This window comes from Asterias amurensis, chromosome 15 (genome assembly GCF_032118995.1).
Source record: "Asterias amurensis chromosome 15, ASM3211899v1".
Lineage (NCBI taxonomy): Eukaryota > Metazoa > Echinodermata > Asteroidea > Forcipulatida > Asteriidae > Asterias > Asterias amurensis.
In genome coordinates, this window is record NC_092662.1 from 6639633 (window position 1) to 6658756 (window position 19124).

The window sequence follows — 19124 nt, forward strand, 5'->3', positions numbered from 1 at the left end:
ATTTTGCTTTGGGGGGACAAAGAATATTAATTTTGGTTTAACCCTTTCATAATTTTGTATGGCTATTTTTTCCAAAATATATGATCTTATCAACTTGTGGTTGTTCATTTGTTTTTTGGTTGTGCTTTAGCAATTTTTTGTTTTCTTTTAATACACTTGAGTGAATACATTACTAATAATATTATTGTTTTCCTAAAGTAAGACATTAGTGAAAATAAACTTTGGAAAAAGCATTATATTTATGAGCAGGGAGAATAAATCCACCACCTGTGGATGTTGATTAATTTATTTTCAACGTACAGTTGGAGTTCATACAAAATGTCTCTGTTTCAACACAGTTTACCATTAACTAAGAGGATAAACAACTCTAGAATAACTTAATTGTTTTTTTGTTTTTCTTCAAATTACTTATACCCATGAAGACATTTCATTTTTTCATTGTATTTCTTCGTTGACTTTGACCAGTGAAACATAACTTTCTTCAACTGTACGATATTAATACAAATCCTTCAACCAATCATCGTGACTCACCTCATTGATTATTCATGAGCTTGACCTCAGCTGTGTTCGGGGTCACAAGAATCAACAATGACTGTTCAGTGAAATTGAAAGCATTCAAATATTTTCAAGCTGCGTTTTTCTGGAGTTTTTACAGGTGGTTTATTGACATCAAAGTGTCTGAAATCTAGGTAATGTACGTTTCTAATATACATATTGTTCAAGGATATGGTTTCTTATGTAAGTTACGACTGTTGTATCGCTGTGAGTTGGGAAATCACTCTCGTTTTTTCCAAATTCGACCGCGTTCGCTTCAGCAAAACGTTAGCATAGCATAGCCGTTCGGTTCGTTCTCATTTCATTGTGGATTTATTAGACGCACAAACATTGCGGGTTTTTTCCCCACCGTGTTTACCAGTTTTATAAGACTCAATCTTTTACTCGAGTAAGAATACTGTTAATTTAAAAACTATCCGGTCAAAGTATTGTTACTGTATCTTGTTGCACATCACCAATCTCTTCAGATATTCCGTGTACTGTAACTGTTAATCTTTTCCCTTTTTCAAAATGTGGTCAAACAAAATGTACAACCACTTGTGGATTTGAACAAAAACACTCGTTCGTTTAGGGAATTGTAACCATAGTAACACCGTAAACCATTAAAGGAGAGCCATGGTGCCGTGTATGTTTTCTTATTTCAATGTTTTTTTCAATTTTGTTTAGTGTTGACTTGTTCAAAATTAACACATAAGGGGGGTACAGTAGTTCATTAATAAAATATTCCTTTGACTTTTTGAGAATTTTGCAAAATTGTAGATTGAAATTGAAGTTTTAAGTTTAACTGAAGTCACTTGTTTTAAATGTTTGATTTTTATGAATGATTTTTTATTTTGGTAATTTAGGATGAACATAGATGGAGATAGGGGTGACATATGCCTACCCATGTATGTTTAATTAAGGGCCTAAGTAATAATTAATAAATCTTGCTAAATAGATATTATTCTAAATAAAAATATAAACTAAATTTAAATAACCCTGAATAGGAAGCTAACACACACATACACACAAATTCAGACAGAGCGATCAATCCTACATTGTAGGTTTCATTCAAAAAAAGTCTTGTCGCAAGAAAGATATTAATACATTGCAGAATGTTTTAGCGCTTTTTTTTTTATTCATAAAGTAACCTGGCAGACAGTTTAGACTGCTTGCTATGGTACGGTGTGTGGTCACTTGACATTAAAAATTACTTCTTTCTCGAAAACTATGTTACATTACTTCGGAGGGAGCCAATTCTTACAATGTTTTATACTACAGGCATGCAACTCTTCCGCGTTTCCGCGGAATTCCGCTTTTTTTTTTTTTTTTTTTTTACGAAAAAAACCAAAAAAAAACGTAATGTAAAATAAGCCTAGTACATGCTAACAATGCACCTAATTGAGCATAATAAACCTCAACATTTTCTAGGGTATAATGTGGGTATCATGTCCCGTGGCGTTTCGGCTGCCTCGCTCCGCACTTACGTTGTGCCTTTGAAAATTTTCCTCTTTTTTTCTTCAACGGGCAGTTGCATGCCTGATACTATCAACAGCTCTCCATTACTTGTTACATTAACAACTAAGGTTTTATGCTATAATTATTTTGAGTAGTTACAAGTAGTGTTCAGGGCCTTTAAAGGAGCAAGAAGAACCTTGCACGGTCAATGTGACTCTTTAAAGAACCTTGCAGGGTAGGATGACTTGGACAAGACCTACGTACACTAGAACCTTGCCGGTGGGTAGTGATGACTGCTGTCTTAACTGACCTATTAGAACCTTGCAGGTGGCTGCGGGATAAAGGTGATTAACACATGACCCTGATCCTGTCAGTTTTAAATGGTCATTCATAAATACCTCAGACAGTTTCGCTATTCCTATTGGTGGAGAGCGCGTCACGTGGGTGTGTATAAACCTTTGTTTATAGCCGGTAAAAAGTGTTAATTCATGGGCGTGACACGCGACCTTGCACCTGTTCTTATAAGACAGTTTCTTCATTCCTATTGGTCAAGTGCAACGGCTGAAACAGTTGTGCCACATCATGCGATACGCGCAACGCGCACAGCATTCCCTTTTAAGTAGTTGTTTACCCGTGGGCGGCGGAGGGCTTTATCATTTCATAGCTGGAGGGGTGCTGTGCTGAAAGAAATCATTTATCAATGATAATTTTTGCATTTATTTTACTTTTTGACCAAAAAGTGTTCACGTTTTTGACCGAAAAGATATAATGAATGGGAATCAAAGTGTGTTAAATCGGTTTTCAACTAGTGGTTTAAACCCGCCGAGGCCTGGTTCTTGATAATTTACCTCGACTTCGTCTCGGTAAAATTATCAAGAACCAGGCCTCGTTGGGATAAAACCACTAGTTGAAAACCTCTTCACCACACATTGATTCCCTTATTTTAGATGTTGTCATTCTTTCATTCCTGAATCAATCACTTCTTTTGAAAACTTTTTTAATGAAAATTGGGTGGGACAAAAATAGTCAAATCCAAAGGAGGGAGGGAGAGTGGGATACAATGTACATGCAGGGCGGAACAAAACCTTTTAGTATTTCAGAAACCAAATGAAAATAAATTTTCTTTTGAAATTAGTGAAAACAATTTCATATGTGAAAGTCGATGTGGACTTCATTTTCCGTTATAAAATTTCTGCAAAATTAAACAGCAGTTTGGGTCAATTTCAAGCCCACCCATAATTGTATGAATCATTTTTAATAATGGATATTTTGTTCACATTAAATATCCAGTTAAAAAAAAATAAGCAATTCCTCTTGATGGTTTAACAAGTGAGCTCATTTTAAATTAAAATAACTTTTGTTAGATTTGTTTTGTATTATTGCCTGGAGCCATTTTAAAAGGAAAAGGAAATAGGTGTGTTCAATTTAATTATGATGTTGAAACAATCAACCTCTACAGTTGGGTGTAACCTCTTTACAATCACCTACAACGTACAATGTACTAGGCAAGCTGCTACCGAGCATACGTAATTCATTCTATTTTATGCGCAATGAACTCACATATCACAGGATGGCCTTGCAACAACAGAAGATATTGATTTTTGAGTGATTCTTTGTATTGCTATGAAGTGTGGCAATGCTAAACATATTAGTGGTAGTACCTTTTGATAGAAGGCATTTTATATTGTGGGTTTATTCAAACAAATGTAGCCTTAATTTATTAGAGTTAAGTGCACAGTAGCCTAAACAAACAGTTTTGATAGGACCTTATCTTTGACCACAATTTCAAGTGGTTACCCTGTTCATATTTCCATTTATTCTATTTATCCAGCAAATATTTGCATTTAGTATTGATTCATTTTTAATTCTGTAGTAGATTCAGTTGATTTTAAAGGTTATTTGGTAGGTATTTTCGGCCAAAGTCCTTTTTATAATGAACTCGGTTTTTATTGAATGAGTTTTGTACTGTGCTGTGCATACAAAAGGCATTATTCGATAAAAAGTAATAAATAATTGCCATGAATTTTAAGGGATAAAGTATAATTTGCTTTCTACAAAAATGAATATCATGTGAAGATTTCAAAGATTTGTTGATAGACTTGAATCCAGCCTCTGCTTCCTCTGGTCTAAGCAAAACCCACAATACCTCAAAACAGTATAACAATTTTATATAGTCTCAATTGTAGGCATAGATGGTTATATAACGCGCTGTCACCATCTTGGTCATGTTCGGCTTTTTCAATAACAGTAATGAGTGCTAACACGCATTGCGCATCCTAGACAATTATTTCGTCCAGCCTCAGTTTGGCTGATATATTGAGTTAGAATGAAGTAAAACAGGATGACCACACCGTTACAGTAGAGCCAACGTTTCTACTGAACTTTACTGAGGAACACGTATACGGTAGTTCAGCACCATCCATTCGGCCAACTCTGTGTTCTTGGCTCATTTTGTCATTTCCTCCACATTTCCTTAACAACTGTATTTTAACCAGTATTGTTTGTCACTGGTAATCTCCCCTTGTTACGCTGTGAAAAGAAACATCGTCACTAACTTACTGCAAACTAAATGAACTCTTCCTCTGGTCCAAGAAGTCAATTATAAAAAGCCTCATTATCCTTAAAAGCTTCCAACCAACCAAGTGCTTGCTTCAAATGATTTACAGGTTAGCTTCTAAATTCAGATCACTACCCATTTGATACATCTTCTGACTGATCCTAATAACTATTCAATCATGTTTGCATTGTATTATCATTTTTTAGCATAGAGGGACCCCCTCCACCCTCACTACCATTTGAATTGTTTGAATTAAGTTCCAGTCCAACCAGTGTTTTAAAGGGAAGGTACACGTATGGTAATTACTCAAAACAAATATTAACCTAAAAACTGACTTGGTAACAGGCATTGGAGAGCTGTTGATAGTATAAAACATTGTGGGAAACGACTCCCTCTGAAGTAACGTAGTTTTTGAGAAAGAGGTAAGTTCTCACTAAAATAATAAAAGACTTCTAGCTAGAAGTCTTTTATTCCTGTCTGAAAGCACACAAATTCATCCAACAAGGGTGTTTTTTCTTTCATCATTTTCTCGCAACTTCGATGACCAGTTGAGCCCAAATTTTCACAGGCGTGTTATTTTATGCTTACGATGGGATACACCAAGTGAGAACACTGGTCTTTGACAATTACCAAACGTGTACAATGCCTTTAATCAAAAACAGAGTGTTGAGATTGGCAGTTAATTTCATAATGGGCAAGTGGTTAATGTTTGTGATGAAAACTGTACTAGTAGGCCCTACTAAGCTTAACTACACAAAGTACATTTATAAGTACAATCAGAGAGCAAGGACCACTTAAATACATCATTGCACAAATTGCAGTTTTGTAAACACATTTTTCCTTGGTTTTACTAACAATACTGAACAGATTAAACAATAGACCTTTATCACAGTGCTGCCATCTTGAATTTCTCCCACCGCCCACCCATTGATAATGATATCAAGGTTACCAATTTGAGGCTGGAAGAACAAAATGGTCTGGTTCCTTTTTGCAAAACCATTACTAGCATTCATTATTTTTATTTGATACGAGGAACAATGACCAAGATGGAGGCAGCATCATGAAAGGTCTATAGAGCTGTCCTTGCTAATAGAACAAAAGCTTTTCATAAAGTACAATGTACACAGTGCAATCATACATTGTAGCTCCACTGCACAAAGCACCACCCATGAATGATTCACACTTATTTAGCTGAATTTGAACAGTCCCACCCCTTTCCTTATTGTACATAAACCACCTTATCTACCATGCTATCCTATGATAAGATGATTCATGTACAGTTTGCAGACACATGAAGCAATGGGCATTACTTACACAGGTTAATGTACTTGTGACCTTAGGGTTTAGGGGGAGCTTACATTCCAAACATGATGAGAATCCTTGTTTCACTTTGATGATTTTCTTTTCTTCAGGAGCTTACAATTAGTATGTAATCTTACATTTTCCTATGTTGAACCATTTAAGTTGTTCTTCTATAGACCCCTTGTAATACACACATCGTACTCACATTGTGCCTATCCTGGGTGTCAATTTGGTGTCAAAATCGTATACAAACATGCTCAAAAGATAGTTGACATCCAAAATTATGCGTGGAGGCGCGTTCTGTATTGTGTAAGAAGTCAATAGCTCCCCCTTGCATAACTCGAAACGTTACAGGTACATGTACGCTGAGGTCACGCGCACGTTTTTACGCACAAAGAACAGCTATTGTCCAATGATCTGCCCCTTTTTTGAGAGTGTGACATCATGTGCAATTTATACCAAACCAGAAACACCTGTCGATGGCCTTCCACTAATCAGTGTTTATCTCTCAAATGTAATCTCTTGCCCTAAACACTCCACAACTGAACTTTTCTTATAGTCACTGTCGTCTTTGTATCAAAACCTTGTATCAGGAAGGAAGAAAGGCTGATTCAATTATCACTTGTTACTCAAATCTCACTGAAATGATCATCAAGTAAGAGGTAAACTTGGGGTTTAAGCAGAAATATATTACATAATGTAAGCTGACCTTGTTCCCATGGTGATTAACCCAAGTGTAAGTCATGTCTCTTGCACTGTGGCATACATGTTTGTGACCCCCAAGTCTTCTAGAATGCTTTCCTTTTTATTTTAAACCTACCGATTTCCTGGAAGTGTTTTTGTTTTAAAAGTAAAGCTTTGAATCCGAGCAAACAGGCCATCACTTTGAGATGACCAGAATACAATGTGACACTCCTTATGAACTTCTCAACCTCAAGCTTGATTACTTCTTATTATAGCAGTCAGTCAAACTCAAGGTTACGGCCAAACACATCGGTCGGTCGTCGTGTTATGGTGTTAACTGAACTCATGAACTGAAATACCCCAGAATCAAAGTGATAGGCAGAATTCTTGGCACGATACCAGCAGACAAAATTTCCTCCAGTAAACTTTCAGATCGGTATCTCTGTGTACAACAAGTGCAGGTCAATCCAGGGTAAACCATTCTATGCATTCCTCTTAATAGCTACTTCTATTCCTTCTACAGATAGCAAGACATGACTGAGTACACCAGCCACTCTGCCGCCAACTCCTCCTAAGAAATCAACCAGTCCTTTGTTTACAGAAGGTCAAGACTGAAGCGAAGACCTCATCTAATAAGGAAAGTGGAAGAATGTTAAGAGAATGATACGAGACTTAATGCTGAAGTTTGTGATAACGTCAGTGAAGATTGATGCATGTTAACTCATGGTTCATCGATAGTTAAGGACCGACAATGGTTTGGGGTCAATGGATGACTGGCTATGCTGTGATACTGTGTGGTAGGTTGATCAGTCAATGTATTACGATTGCTACTGGGTTTCTGACTCATTTGTAAAATCCTGGGTTTATCAAAGAGTTGTTTCGTTTGCAAGATTTAGTAGTCAATTAAAAATGCATATTCAGGGGTTGATTTCACAAAGAGTTAGGAACTAGTCCTAACTTAGGATTAGTCCTTGGAGATATTAAAAACGTATGGCAAGTCTTAAGTTAGGAAGAGTAACTCGAAATAAGACTAGTCTTAAACTCTTTTTGAAATCCAGCCCAGTTCAACTGAGTTCAAACCTTGCAAAATGCTGATAAAAACACTTGAGGACCAGTCGACACTCTCCCAAGTGGTCCGTCTGTCTAGTTCAAGTGTTGAAAAGTATGGACTAGTGAAGTAGGCCCTATACCTGGCTTGTCCCGCTAGCTAGAGGCTGAACAATTTAAGAGCTCAAGTATTTAAACCTTGAACCTTGGTTCATGAAGGGTATGAAATCTGTTTACCTGTTTCCCTTCAAACCAAATTAAAAAGTTGTACCAAAAAAAAGACTGTTTTGAAAAGATGTAAAAGACTTTTTTACTAAATTATATATTTCTTTAGAGTTGTGATGTCTATTTCGTCCTTTCAATGCTCCCAATTTCCTTCAGTCATTAAAGAAACATTTCAAGGGAAGTTGACATCTTCCAAACATTAGGCTTGAGTAAGGAGAAATCTTGACTGAGTCCGGAACAGGAACTTGGAGATTTCCTTAGCTGTGTTGGGTCCTTTTCCTGCCCCCTTTCAAGGGACTGAGGGAGGAAATGGTGAAGTCTCAATTCACCATTAATCATTTTAGGTTGGAGGTCATGCCTCATTATATCCAATGTTTCCCAATCTGGACATATTATTCGATATGTTATTTTTCTTCAATTTACAATTTTTATTTTCAACTTTAATTGCGAGAATTAATAGTGAACTCTTTGGATGTACATGGTAGTTGTTATCCTATAACAATTTTGTAGGCTGAATCCGCTTTTGAAAGGATGTGACTATTAGCGGTTTAAAATCCAAAAGAATTAAGTGCAAGTAATTCATAATTTATTTGTACAATTCAAGCCTTTACATCCTCGTACCTTTAATTAATAATTCCACGTAAGATTCTTATAGAAATCTTCTAACTTACTGAAAGTAGCTGCAAGAGATTCAGCCCAGGTTATCAAGCTATAACATGGAGAACTTCTACCCAGGTCATTTATTGACCGAGTTTCCTCCGGCATGACTGATATTTATGACCACGGGCTAATTGTACCCGACATTTCAGATCGTCAAATTGCTGCCCACTATTTTATAAAGATTTGTGGTTAACTATTCGTCTTGTAAGAAAGTTCATCCATCTTAGGTTTATCTTGAGGACAACACAGATTTTACAAAGAATGGTTTTGTATAATTTCTGTGGTATTTGTTTTGTGGAGGGCTAATTGACAATTAAAAAAAGTCTGGCATTAAAATGGAATGAAATGTAAGATGAGTAACCATGGTGACCGTAAAGGTTTCAGGACAAAACAGCAAAATATCTTTACACATCTAATTCAAGACAAAATACTGTACTTTTATGTTTTTTATTGTAAACTTACATTTGTTCTTTTTTTCCTTTAACAGCAACACTGGCAAGTCTTTCATTGGGCCAGTTTGTGGACAAGTTCATCGATATTGACGCGTACATCAAATACAATGACATCATAGACACATCGACCAATCAGCTTCGAGGTGCAGAGTCGGTTCTAGAATTCCAATTCCGTTATTGTAATGATTATGGTATGCTCTTATACCAAGATGGGGGATCCAGTCCTGAGCAACAGACATTGTTCTTTGCACTGGGTGTCAGCGCTAGAAAGCTCTATTTAGAATGGAAGGTCACAACTGGTTCGCTGGTAGAGGTAGGTTCGAAATAAAAGGGTAGCGACGAGTTCTTAAACTGCCGTTTAAAACCAGCAGGGTAGTGGTCGTACGATAAAGGCCCTAGAAGGCGAGGGCCTTTATCACACGGCCACGACCTTGCAAGGTTTTAAACAGCAGTTTAAGAAAGTCACTACCCTTTCATTTCCATTTAAAGGTGTTAGAAACTCTGTAAAACTTATCCATTTTCCGACATCCTTTAGCCCTGTACGTGTGTCGCATTTTTATGCCTGAGACAGTTTTTGGATGGGCATTTGTGCGTGTAGTATGCATCCTCGTATTCATGGGCTAAAATGGCACGGCGAGATCGATCACCCCTGGGAACGAGGTTGTTGTCTAATCCGCACAGACGTATCCGAAAACAGCCGGTTATAAACAGCTCTCAGCTGGTCATTATCAACCGTTTAAACAACCTTACGTGAGGCTTGGAGGCTTGTTAAATATGAAATACATGTATGGACAAGTGTAAAAGCCGCAGGACCAGTGAAATGGAAAGCTTATTGGTCCTGCTGGCCAGTCTTTGAAAAAAATTTAAGGTAAACTGTTCATTAATTTTTGTTATGATACAGAGCTAAACAGCAGTCAAACCAGTTCTGCATCGTAGTAACCAATCATAAAGTCATTTCTCTTAAATGGCAAGTCCATGATAAATGTGGGTCCCTGATAATATATTTTGAACCATATTTATTTATACACACATGTCATGCCTTATTCATGACTTGTATACATGTGAAGGCATGATGTTCAGGTTGATTCAGAATCCAGGTCTCTCCAAACCCAAATTGGTTTCCTGTTTCTATGAATGTATACTCGCCACTCTCCAATACTCCAATACTCCAATACTGTACAAGCAGTTGACCTTTCAAAAAAAAAAAAAAAAAAAACCCAGGCCCTTTTTTTTTAACAACAAGAACAAGTTTTAAAACAAACAACAGGAAAGCCGTAACACATGCATGGAATTTATGGGTTGCGCTACGGAAGAGGGAGGCAAACTAGGGTCCAGAACAGAGGAGGATGGGCAGGGGTTGTTTTCTGTAAAGGTCAACAAAGAAGGAGGAAAAAGAACCCGCCCCTGTTTCAAGAAAATTCTTTCTTAAAGTAGGGTTGCATTAAGATTTCTTTCTTCTCGCTTTAAATTCATGATTTACATGTAAAGACACTGGACACTATTGGTAATTGTCAAAAACCAGTCTTCTCACTTGGTGTATCTCAGCATATAGGCCTATGCAAAGAAAAACAAACCAGTGAAAATTTGAGCTCAATTGATCGTCAAAGTTGCGAGATGATAATGAAAGAAAAAACACCCTTTTCAGATGCTTGATTTCGAGACCTCAAAATCTAATTCTGGGTCATTTGTGGAAAACTACTTGTTTCTCGAAAACTACGTGAGTTCTGAGGGAGCCGTTTCCCACAATGTTTTATACAATCGACAGCTCCCCATTACTTGTTACCAAGAAGGGTTTTATGCTGATACTTATTGTGAGTAATCACCAATAGTGTCCACTGCCGCCAACAAATCTCTGATAAAACCATGGAGGTAAACCACCAAGCAATAATAAGGTCAAGACATAGTCAGGATTCTTGTGCTTTACTTGTAAATTCAGCAAATTTAACGGCAAGGCAACAGACACTGAGCCTCCTCTAAAAGCCTTGATCACTGTAGTGTACGTGTATATTACGTGGAAGTTGGAGATAAACGCAACATGTGTCAGAGGGAATTTATAAATCACAGCAGTCAGATGTGATAACTAGTTAATTATGATGATGCCATAATGCAAGCAGATGACATTCTGTACATGTATGTCAGTGTAGATACTACATGTACAAGGAAATTTGAGTCTTAGGTATCAAGCATCGGCGACAGAGAATCCTTTTAATGGGTGAACGGCTTGTAACATTAAATTCTAGTGTGACAGTGAAGGGCATTCACCGATAAGAAGTGCTAATGTTGTCGTTTATCAAGAGCCTGCTTCGGTGTTTCTAGTCCTTGATGCCAATTTATAAGGGTCATCTTACTGCCCTACTTTCATTGTTTTGTTCATTGTGCAACTTCTTTACACCATACCGTTTACAAAATGTACAGTAGTGAACGAAGAAACAGTTGTAGTCTTTTATCATAAACTTTCAAACCATGCACATCCTTCTTCTTTGATTTTCTGAAACGTTCAGCCAAAGAGAGTCAAATCAATCTGCAATCTCTAAGTGAAGAATTCATGTTGCACCCTTTGCCATCTTTGTTGGAGCCCCATTTCTCTTTATTGGTTCCTTCCCTGCAGATGCTAGAACATTGGAAATAAAATAAGTAAAGAGTACAGTAATTGTTTTCCCAACATATAAAAAAACACAGTTTCCAGATGAAATTTGAAGGAAATTGTAGGAAATGAGTGGTAAAATTAGAACAACATGGGAAATCTCTTTCTAATTTGACATTTCAGTCTGTTTGGTTTGACCTCATTGAGGCGGGTCCATCAGTGAGACATCACACTATAGATGTACCTAGGATTTAAGGCGTAACCTGTTAGAAATGAAACGAGAAGTAAAGACCGAAGTGGACAGAGAGCCTGTTCAATAAATCAAACCTAAAGACCACTGGTCAGTTCTGAAGGTGTTCTGACCTCTTTAAGCCATCCCATCCGCATGTAAACTGACTCCTTACTGCTGGTGGGGCATAGTTGGAGCCTTCCAACAGGAAGGAATTGATTGTATGTCTCCTCAATCAAATTAACACCATCCCTAAGGAAGGACTGGTCAAGTCAATGGTTTGGTTAAATACCACGCAAGCCTCCAAATAAACCAAAGCACCAACAGCTATTGATGTTGTGCCCTGTGCATCTGCTGTGGTGCATGTATTTGTACCAATATGCAGGCCTGATACTTCATGGAGGCAACGAAGGCGATTGCCTCCGTGTCCCCTGGTAATTGCCTTGGTGCCCTTGAAATGCTCCCGTACAAATTTGCAATTTCATCATAGGGAGCCCTTTACCAAGAAGAAAATGCCTTGGTACCCTTGCCCTTTCAAAAACGAAGCATACAGGCCTGAATATGAGTATTGAAAAATCTCTCTAGGTATATTTCTCGAGTGGGATTTGCACCCACGACTATGGCGATTCTAGAGCAGTGTCTTACCAACTAGACTACCGAGATTGCCTGGTAGCTAGAGGCAGTTCGCATCCTATGTTTTGGCAGCGGGTACCGCAACGATATAATAGATGTTAAATTTGCATTGGGGGAAAAGAATTAGAGTTTGTTTGCTTCCCAAGAAAACAAATTTTGAAGTGAAATAATAGCAGGTCAGATTGTGTGCCTACAATGTATAAACCTGCATGGGTTTCTGTCGGCCCTTTCTAACAAGCTTCCTAAATCTTGCCTTGTCACGATGCATGGTTGGAAAGTACTAATCATAGTGCTCTTAGCAATTAGTGCATGTCATGCTAGCTGACATCTGCCCAATTTCTTTAAGCTGTTAAGCATAAAATTCTGCTTAGTAAATTTCATAGCTTAGCAGGAAATGACTGGGGTACCAGTAATAGCAATGGTATCTGAATGGTGTTCTGGTTGGTAACCTATTTTTGCAAAGCAGTCGGTTTTTGATGCTAAGCAAGTTTTTGTACTTACAGGCTTTATGAAATTGGCCCTGACATGAAGTCAAAGGGAATAAACACTATCGGTCATTTTTTAAACTTGTTGCTTGTGCCGTCCTTAGGCGATTCAATACTGGAAGGATTATTTTCACACATTGTGGTGCTGTTAACTTGTCTGCTATATGTATCAAATTGTTGCCCTGAAAACCCCCATGAATACATGCCGTATATGGAGAGCCTACTATAACAATAGTCTTTGTATTCCCATTGGAAACTCAGCTGTCAACAGTTGTCCCGCAGGGTGACGTTCTGGGTCCTGTAATCCCCAACTTGAGTGTTAGACTCTGAGTCTGTAGGTATTTTAAGACTTAAGTGGTCTTATTGACAGTCATGTATCACCTTGATGACTGACTATCTTGCATCCTTGTGTTTCGTTGATTGTATGTCTCAGGGACAGGAAATAGAAGAGATAAGATTTCAGTTTGTCCTTCAAGGGACTCACAAATCATACATTAATAATTTGCTAACAATTGACAGATCTAGCTTAACTCAACAAACATTCATATTGGACAGTATTTGTGGCTCAGTTTGACTATTCTCTGCTTAGTTTGTGTCAGGGTACAAGATCAAATACAACTTTCAAAACTGCTCTTTAAGGAGAGAGGGAAATTCAGCAAGCCTGGAATGTCATCTTTGAGAGGGCAAGGCCATATTCATTTTACAAAGGAAACTTCCATTGGAAAATCCTAAGTCTATGAGAAATTTTTAAAGACAGTGGACACTATTAGTAATTGTCAAGACAAATCTTCTCACTTGCTGAATCTCAACATATGCATAAAATAACAAACCTGTGAAAATTTCAGCTGAATCGGTCATCGAAGTTGCAAGAAAAAACACCCTTGACATACAAATTTGTGTGCTTTCTGATGCTTGATTTCGAGGCCTCAAGTTCTAAATCTGAGGCCTCGAAATCAAATTCGTGGAAAGTTACTTCTTTCTCAAAAACTACGTCACTTCAGAGGGAGCCGTTTCTCACAACGTTTTATACTATCAACCTCTCTCCATTACTTGTTACCAAGTCAGTTTTTATGCTAATAATTATTTTGAGTAATTACCAATAGTGTCCACTGCCTTTAAAGGGGCAACAAGGCCAAGACCAGGGCAACAGAAGCTTTTGCCTCCATGAATTGCCAGGCCTGACTAAGAATACTTAAATCCTAAAAACTTTACATAATGTAGTTGCATATTTTTTTTTTAAACAGTGTTGATTGTTTTTTGTTTTTTTGTAACAGCTTTACATTGGAGACGGCTCTTTCGAAGCGAACACAACCTACTCCGTTATCATCTATAACCTGGGATCACCACAAATAAGGAGTGTCTTTGCAACCATTAACGGAGTACAAACCACTGTGGAGTACCTCACACCAATCTCACAGGGTCAACTGGACATTTCTAAACTCATGGGGGCAGTGTTTGTTGGCGGATACCAAGATGTCAACGACTTAAGAGTAAGTTGTTGGGTCACATGACCCACCTAAACAAATTAATTGTTCTTATAAATTCAAGGCAAAGCACATCAAATTTTTGTATCAAGTTATTCATTTACTTTAGATGTTTTTTATTTTTATCGACACATCGGCTCTTTGTTTTTTGTCAAGCACCAAGCTACAGTAAAGGTATTTTTATTTATTCAAGTTGCCAGACACACAAGGCCTTCAAGGCCACTTAATAGGAACTTACAGGAACTTTCTTTGTATCATGGGGTGTCGTAGCGGAGCGGACAAGAGCACCAAACTCCAGCTCTGCTGTATCTGTAAAGCAGAGTGTGGGTTCGAATCCCGGTCGTGACACTTGTGTCCCTGAGCAAGACACTAAACCATTGCTTCTCTCCACCAAGGGGTAAATGGTTACCTGTGAGGGCAGAGATGGTTCTTGTGATTGATTTAGCTTAGTGCGATACAGCCTAGTAACTTTAGGCTGTATACTCCCCAGAAAGCTGAGATGGTTTAAGGAATTAAATGGCCCTGTGATCAGGGTAATAATGTTGGAATCACTTTGAGACATGGTGTATAAAGCGCTATATAAAAACTGATTATTATTATTTTTTGCAGCTGGTATTGTTTTTTAAAGAAATCTTTGTATTCCTTTATAGTTACTTAAGAAACTGATATTACAAAGTTTGGTGTGCTGAAACCAAACAGTGTCTTGTGGTTTCACACCATTTTGAACATCACATATATGTTGGGATAATTCAAGAAATAAGTGTGTACCTCCGTCACCAAATCAAGGAAGGGATTTACACATTTTGTGTTATGAAATTTTAAGATTATTCCAATGCTACACATATAGCCTAAAGGTCAAACTATTCTGACCAAATATAGCATCTTTCCCCGCATATGTATGTCATATGTCGTCTTCAATTAGATCTTGGCATGTACATTTTCTGTAAAAGGACCTGCAGCCGATTTCACGAAACGCTAGGACTAACCTTATCTCTAGTTAGGACGAGTAACCCGCCCTAACTTAGGATGGGTTCAATGCATCCTATACGTCTTGGGATAGGGAACTTAACACGTCCTACATGTAAGTCCTAACATGAATCTTAAGTTAGGAAGAGTTTGGTGAAATCGACGGAGGGGGACTTTATCATTCTTAAAGATCTGAATTAAGTAAGTAGCAACTGGTGAAGCGTAGCGCTAGAAAACTTTGGGCCACACTCTTTTTTTTATACTCTACCTGTATGACATAAGACAGGTGTGCTGAATAACTTAAAACCAGGCTTCCTACATGTCCTATGCTGGAAGTTAGCACCAGAAGCAGTTTTTAGTGGAATTTTTTTGTAGAATATTTTCCTAAATTATGACAGAGTATGAATGAGAGGAAAATATGTTGTTGTTTTCTTCACCAAAAGTTGATAAAATACACTTGAGTTTAAATTAAAAGTATTTGATGCAATTATTATTCAAAGTTTTTTTTGTTATTATCTGTAATACACACAGATTGCTCATTTACAGCCATGTCATTCAATCAAATTTATAATAAAATATTCTTTACCTCTGGGCTACAAGTTCTCAAGGATTTCTCCGTTGCTAAATCAGAATCAGGAAATATAAATAACTTCCTTTGTCAGCCTCTGTCAGGTTGAGTAATGTCCTCGAGCCAATAATTGGAAATGATGTTCTTTGCGCTTGGGCTCTCACGCTATTCGTCTGCGTTTATTTTAGGCCCGATTTTTATAATTGCCCAATCATGAAATGTGATATGCAATTTATAATTTGATTAGGAAAAAGTGCGTTTTTGTTTTATCTCTGGTGATTGCCTGTCAATTTGACTGAGAAATTTTTGAAAGTTTGTTGGGAAACTTCAATAACACAGATTTTCCACATTTCTGTAGTGAAGAGTGTTGTATCGCAGTGTTGTTTTTCCACTGATATAATATTGAAACTTTGACACCAAATGTCAATATACATTTGTTAATTGCACTCTGTGTAGTTCGCACCTGGGCCCAATTTCACAGAGCTGCTTAACGGTAAGCAAGTTTTTGTGCTTACTGTAGCAGATAAATTTGCTAATGTGCAAGCATATTTCACAGTTTAGAAGAAAAATGGATTTGCATTGTGACGTCATTTGTTTTTGTGCGGTAAGCACCGGAAGGTTAGCATGCCTTTTCACGTGCTTACGGGTAGCAGCGCTATGAAATTGAAATCATACAGTAATCACAAAATCAGCTGCTAGCTAAGCAGCGCTATGAAATTGGGCCAAGTTTGCTGAAGTGTGTACACTGTGCCAAGTAGATTTAATCTAAACCTTTTAAGCACAAGGAATTTCCAAACCACTCTTATTTGCATCGATTGGTTTGTTGTCGTTGGCAGCAATACGCTCAGTCAAAGATCAACATCCCTTGAAGCAATCGCAATCATCCTAAGGATATAAACACACTGAAAAAACATTGAAGTCCTTCGTTAAACATGCTCTTGACCGACTTGACTCTCTTATCACTCAAACTCAGTAATTGTCATGAACAACAAGTAAGGAATAGTAGAGTTATAGAGATTGAAAATCGACATAGTGAAGTTAACTCAACTCTTTATAGGGCCTACATAGGGAAATTACAAGGTGAACACAACACCCACTTGGCCTAAATAAATAGTGTATTACCAGAAACCACCTGCTGGGCTAAACGTTGTGCTTTCCAAGTCCACCTGCTTAATTGACAATGCTAACAATTAAGCATGGAGGATTCAATTTGGTTGTAGAGGCCATGAAGTGAAGAGCTTGTAATGCGTGTGGAATGACTTTATGGTTCAAGAGAAGCAATCTAAATCTAGAGAAACATTCTCAATGTTAAAAGCCACTTTCACACGAGAGCAATTTAGCAAAGATCCCTTGCTGAATTGTAGCTGGGTTGTAAAACTTTATAAAACGTACCCTGTGTGAAAGGACAACATATATCTTCTGTCCAAGTTCTCTGGCAAAATCTTGTCAAACATTGCTACATTTTACAACCATGCTAAAGTTAAGCAATGGACCCTTGCTATATTGCTCTCGTGTGAAAGGGGCTTATGATGAGTTGCTTCAGACAGGAGCTGAAAAAAATCTGGAAGTTCTGGAAGAATAAATTCAAAACTTCAAATAGAAAGGATGGTTTTCTAGGAGGTTTGCAAAATGTTAAGGGTGTCAGCAGATTGAATTGCCGTTGGCAGCCCATTCCACAAACGGGGGAGGGAAGTAAATGATCGATCACCGTACATGTAGTTTTGCCAACTGGCTGTTGTTAATATTGCACACTAGATGAATTCAAGTACAGAGTGTGTGTTCATGTAGTTGATGTGACACTTAGTACATGTAGCTCATAAAGTTAACCTAGATCTATTCCTATAGAATCTTATAAATAAAACACAACATTTTAAATTCCAAATGTTTATTTACTGGACACCAATGTTCAGCACTGGAGTAATATGCTCAATTGTGATGGGGCATGCAGCTGAATTTTGAATGACCTGTAATTTCCTCAATTCGAACTCAGGCATGCCGAAAATTAAACTGTCGCAATCAAGTTTTGGGGTAACGAAACCATTGATCAATTTATCAGTTGAATTTCGGTCGAGCAATGTGTTTTACCAATTTTATATAAAATGCTGATTTGGACAGCAGGTCTCAGAGTAATACACAACTCCCTGCCCACAGCAATTACCGTGGTGCCCTGTGCTTTTGCTGTGGTGCCCTCTGCAAGGTTCCAATCCAATACAAACTTACATTTCCCCATAGAAGCTCCCCCTTACCAGAGGGAAATTGCTGCACCCCTTCAAGTGCAAGTTGAACGCCTGAGATACAATGTACGTAAATAATAATAATAATAATAACATACAATTTATATGGCGCACAGTATCTGGAATAGAACCATTCAAAGGCGCCAGATGCTAGCAAGCTGACAAATTGAACAGTATGAGTCTTGTGGTTGTGTTTGAATGTTGACAGATCAGGGCCCAATTTCATGGCTCTGCTTACCGCCGAGTTCTGCGCTTCAATCACGCTTCCCCGCTTTCGTGCAATTGCGATTTTCTGCGCTAGCCTTGTAAGCATAGAATGCCTAGTAACTTGAAGCCAAAGTTCGCAGCCAACCCATGAATACGCTTGCTGTAAGCACAGAATTCACTGCTTCCGTAAGCGCCCATTCTGTAGGCCAGGGTGTGTCCCTCAGCTCGTCTGGCAAGGAATTCCAGAGACCCGGTGCACAGCTGGAAAAGGCATGGTCTCCTTAGCTTGCCAGACGAGTTTTGGGAACATAGAGTATGTGTGATAAATATGACGCTCAAGTCCCTGATGCATCTAACATAACCCCAAGGTCGCAGACTTCTGGAAGAGAATGAAGACTGACTTCCCCCACCTACACCGCACAAGCTCGACCTCTCCCTACATGTACCAAATACATTACTCTCTGTCATTCGATTTTGAAACAATGAATCATTTATTATTTCCCCTGTTTTGTTTTTCTAGGTGAATACAGAAAGACTGAATGGGTATCTTGTTACATGTGTCAGCTACATCAGGACAAGTCAGAATATATTGAACTTTGACCTCGCTGATGACCTTCATGGGGTCAAAGATGGTTGCCCGTTAGATTTCTGTGCCCCACCCACTGTTATCACTACTCGGACCAGTCAGGGTTTCCTGTCGATAGAGCACCCACTTACCCCAGGAACGAAGACTATTCTAAGTTTGAGATTCCGGACCAGGTAAGTTTCAACGATGCTTCCAAAAGTATGTTTTTAGTTTCCAGTGAAACCAACGA

At 38.0% G+C, this 19124-nt stretch overlaps 1 protein-coding gene across 2 annotated transcripts in view; it reads left to right on the plus strand.

Annotated features, from left to right (window-relative positions):
* The first annotated feature begins 600 nt into the window (after nt 1-600).
* The window catches only part of LOC139947978 (uncharacterized), a 59274-nt gene continuing 40750 nt past the window's right edge, over nt 601-19124 (plus strand). The window contains exons 1-5 of one of the 2 annotated variants that reach the window (XM_071945914.1): nt 601-694; nt 7059-7332; nt 8955-9232; nt 14125-14340; nt 18830-19068. In XM_071945914.1, the coding sequence (XP_071802015.1) occupies nt 7287-7332; nt 8955-9232; nt 14125-14340; nt 18830-19068 (779 nt within the window). In that variant the 5' untranslated portion in view covers nt 601-694; nt 7059-7286. The remainder of the gene's footprint in view (nt 695-7058; nt 7333-8954; nt 9233-14124; nt 14341-18829; nt 19069-19124) is intronic. The other variant, XM_071945913.1, reaches the window with a different exon arrangement.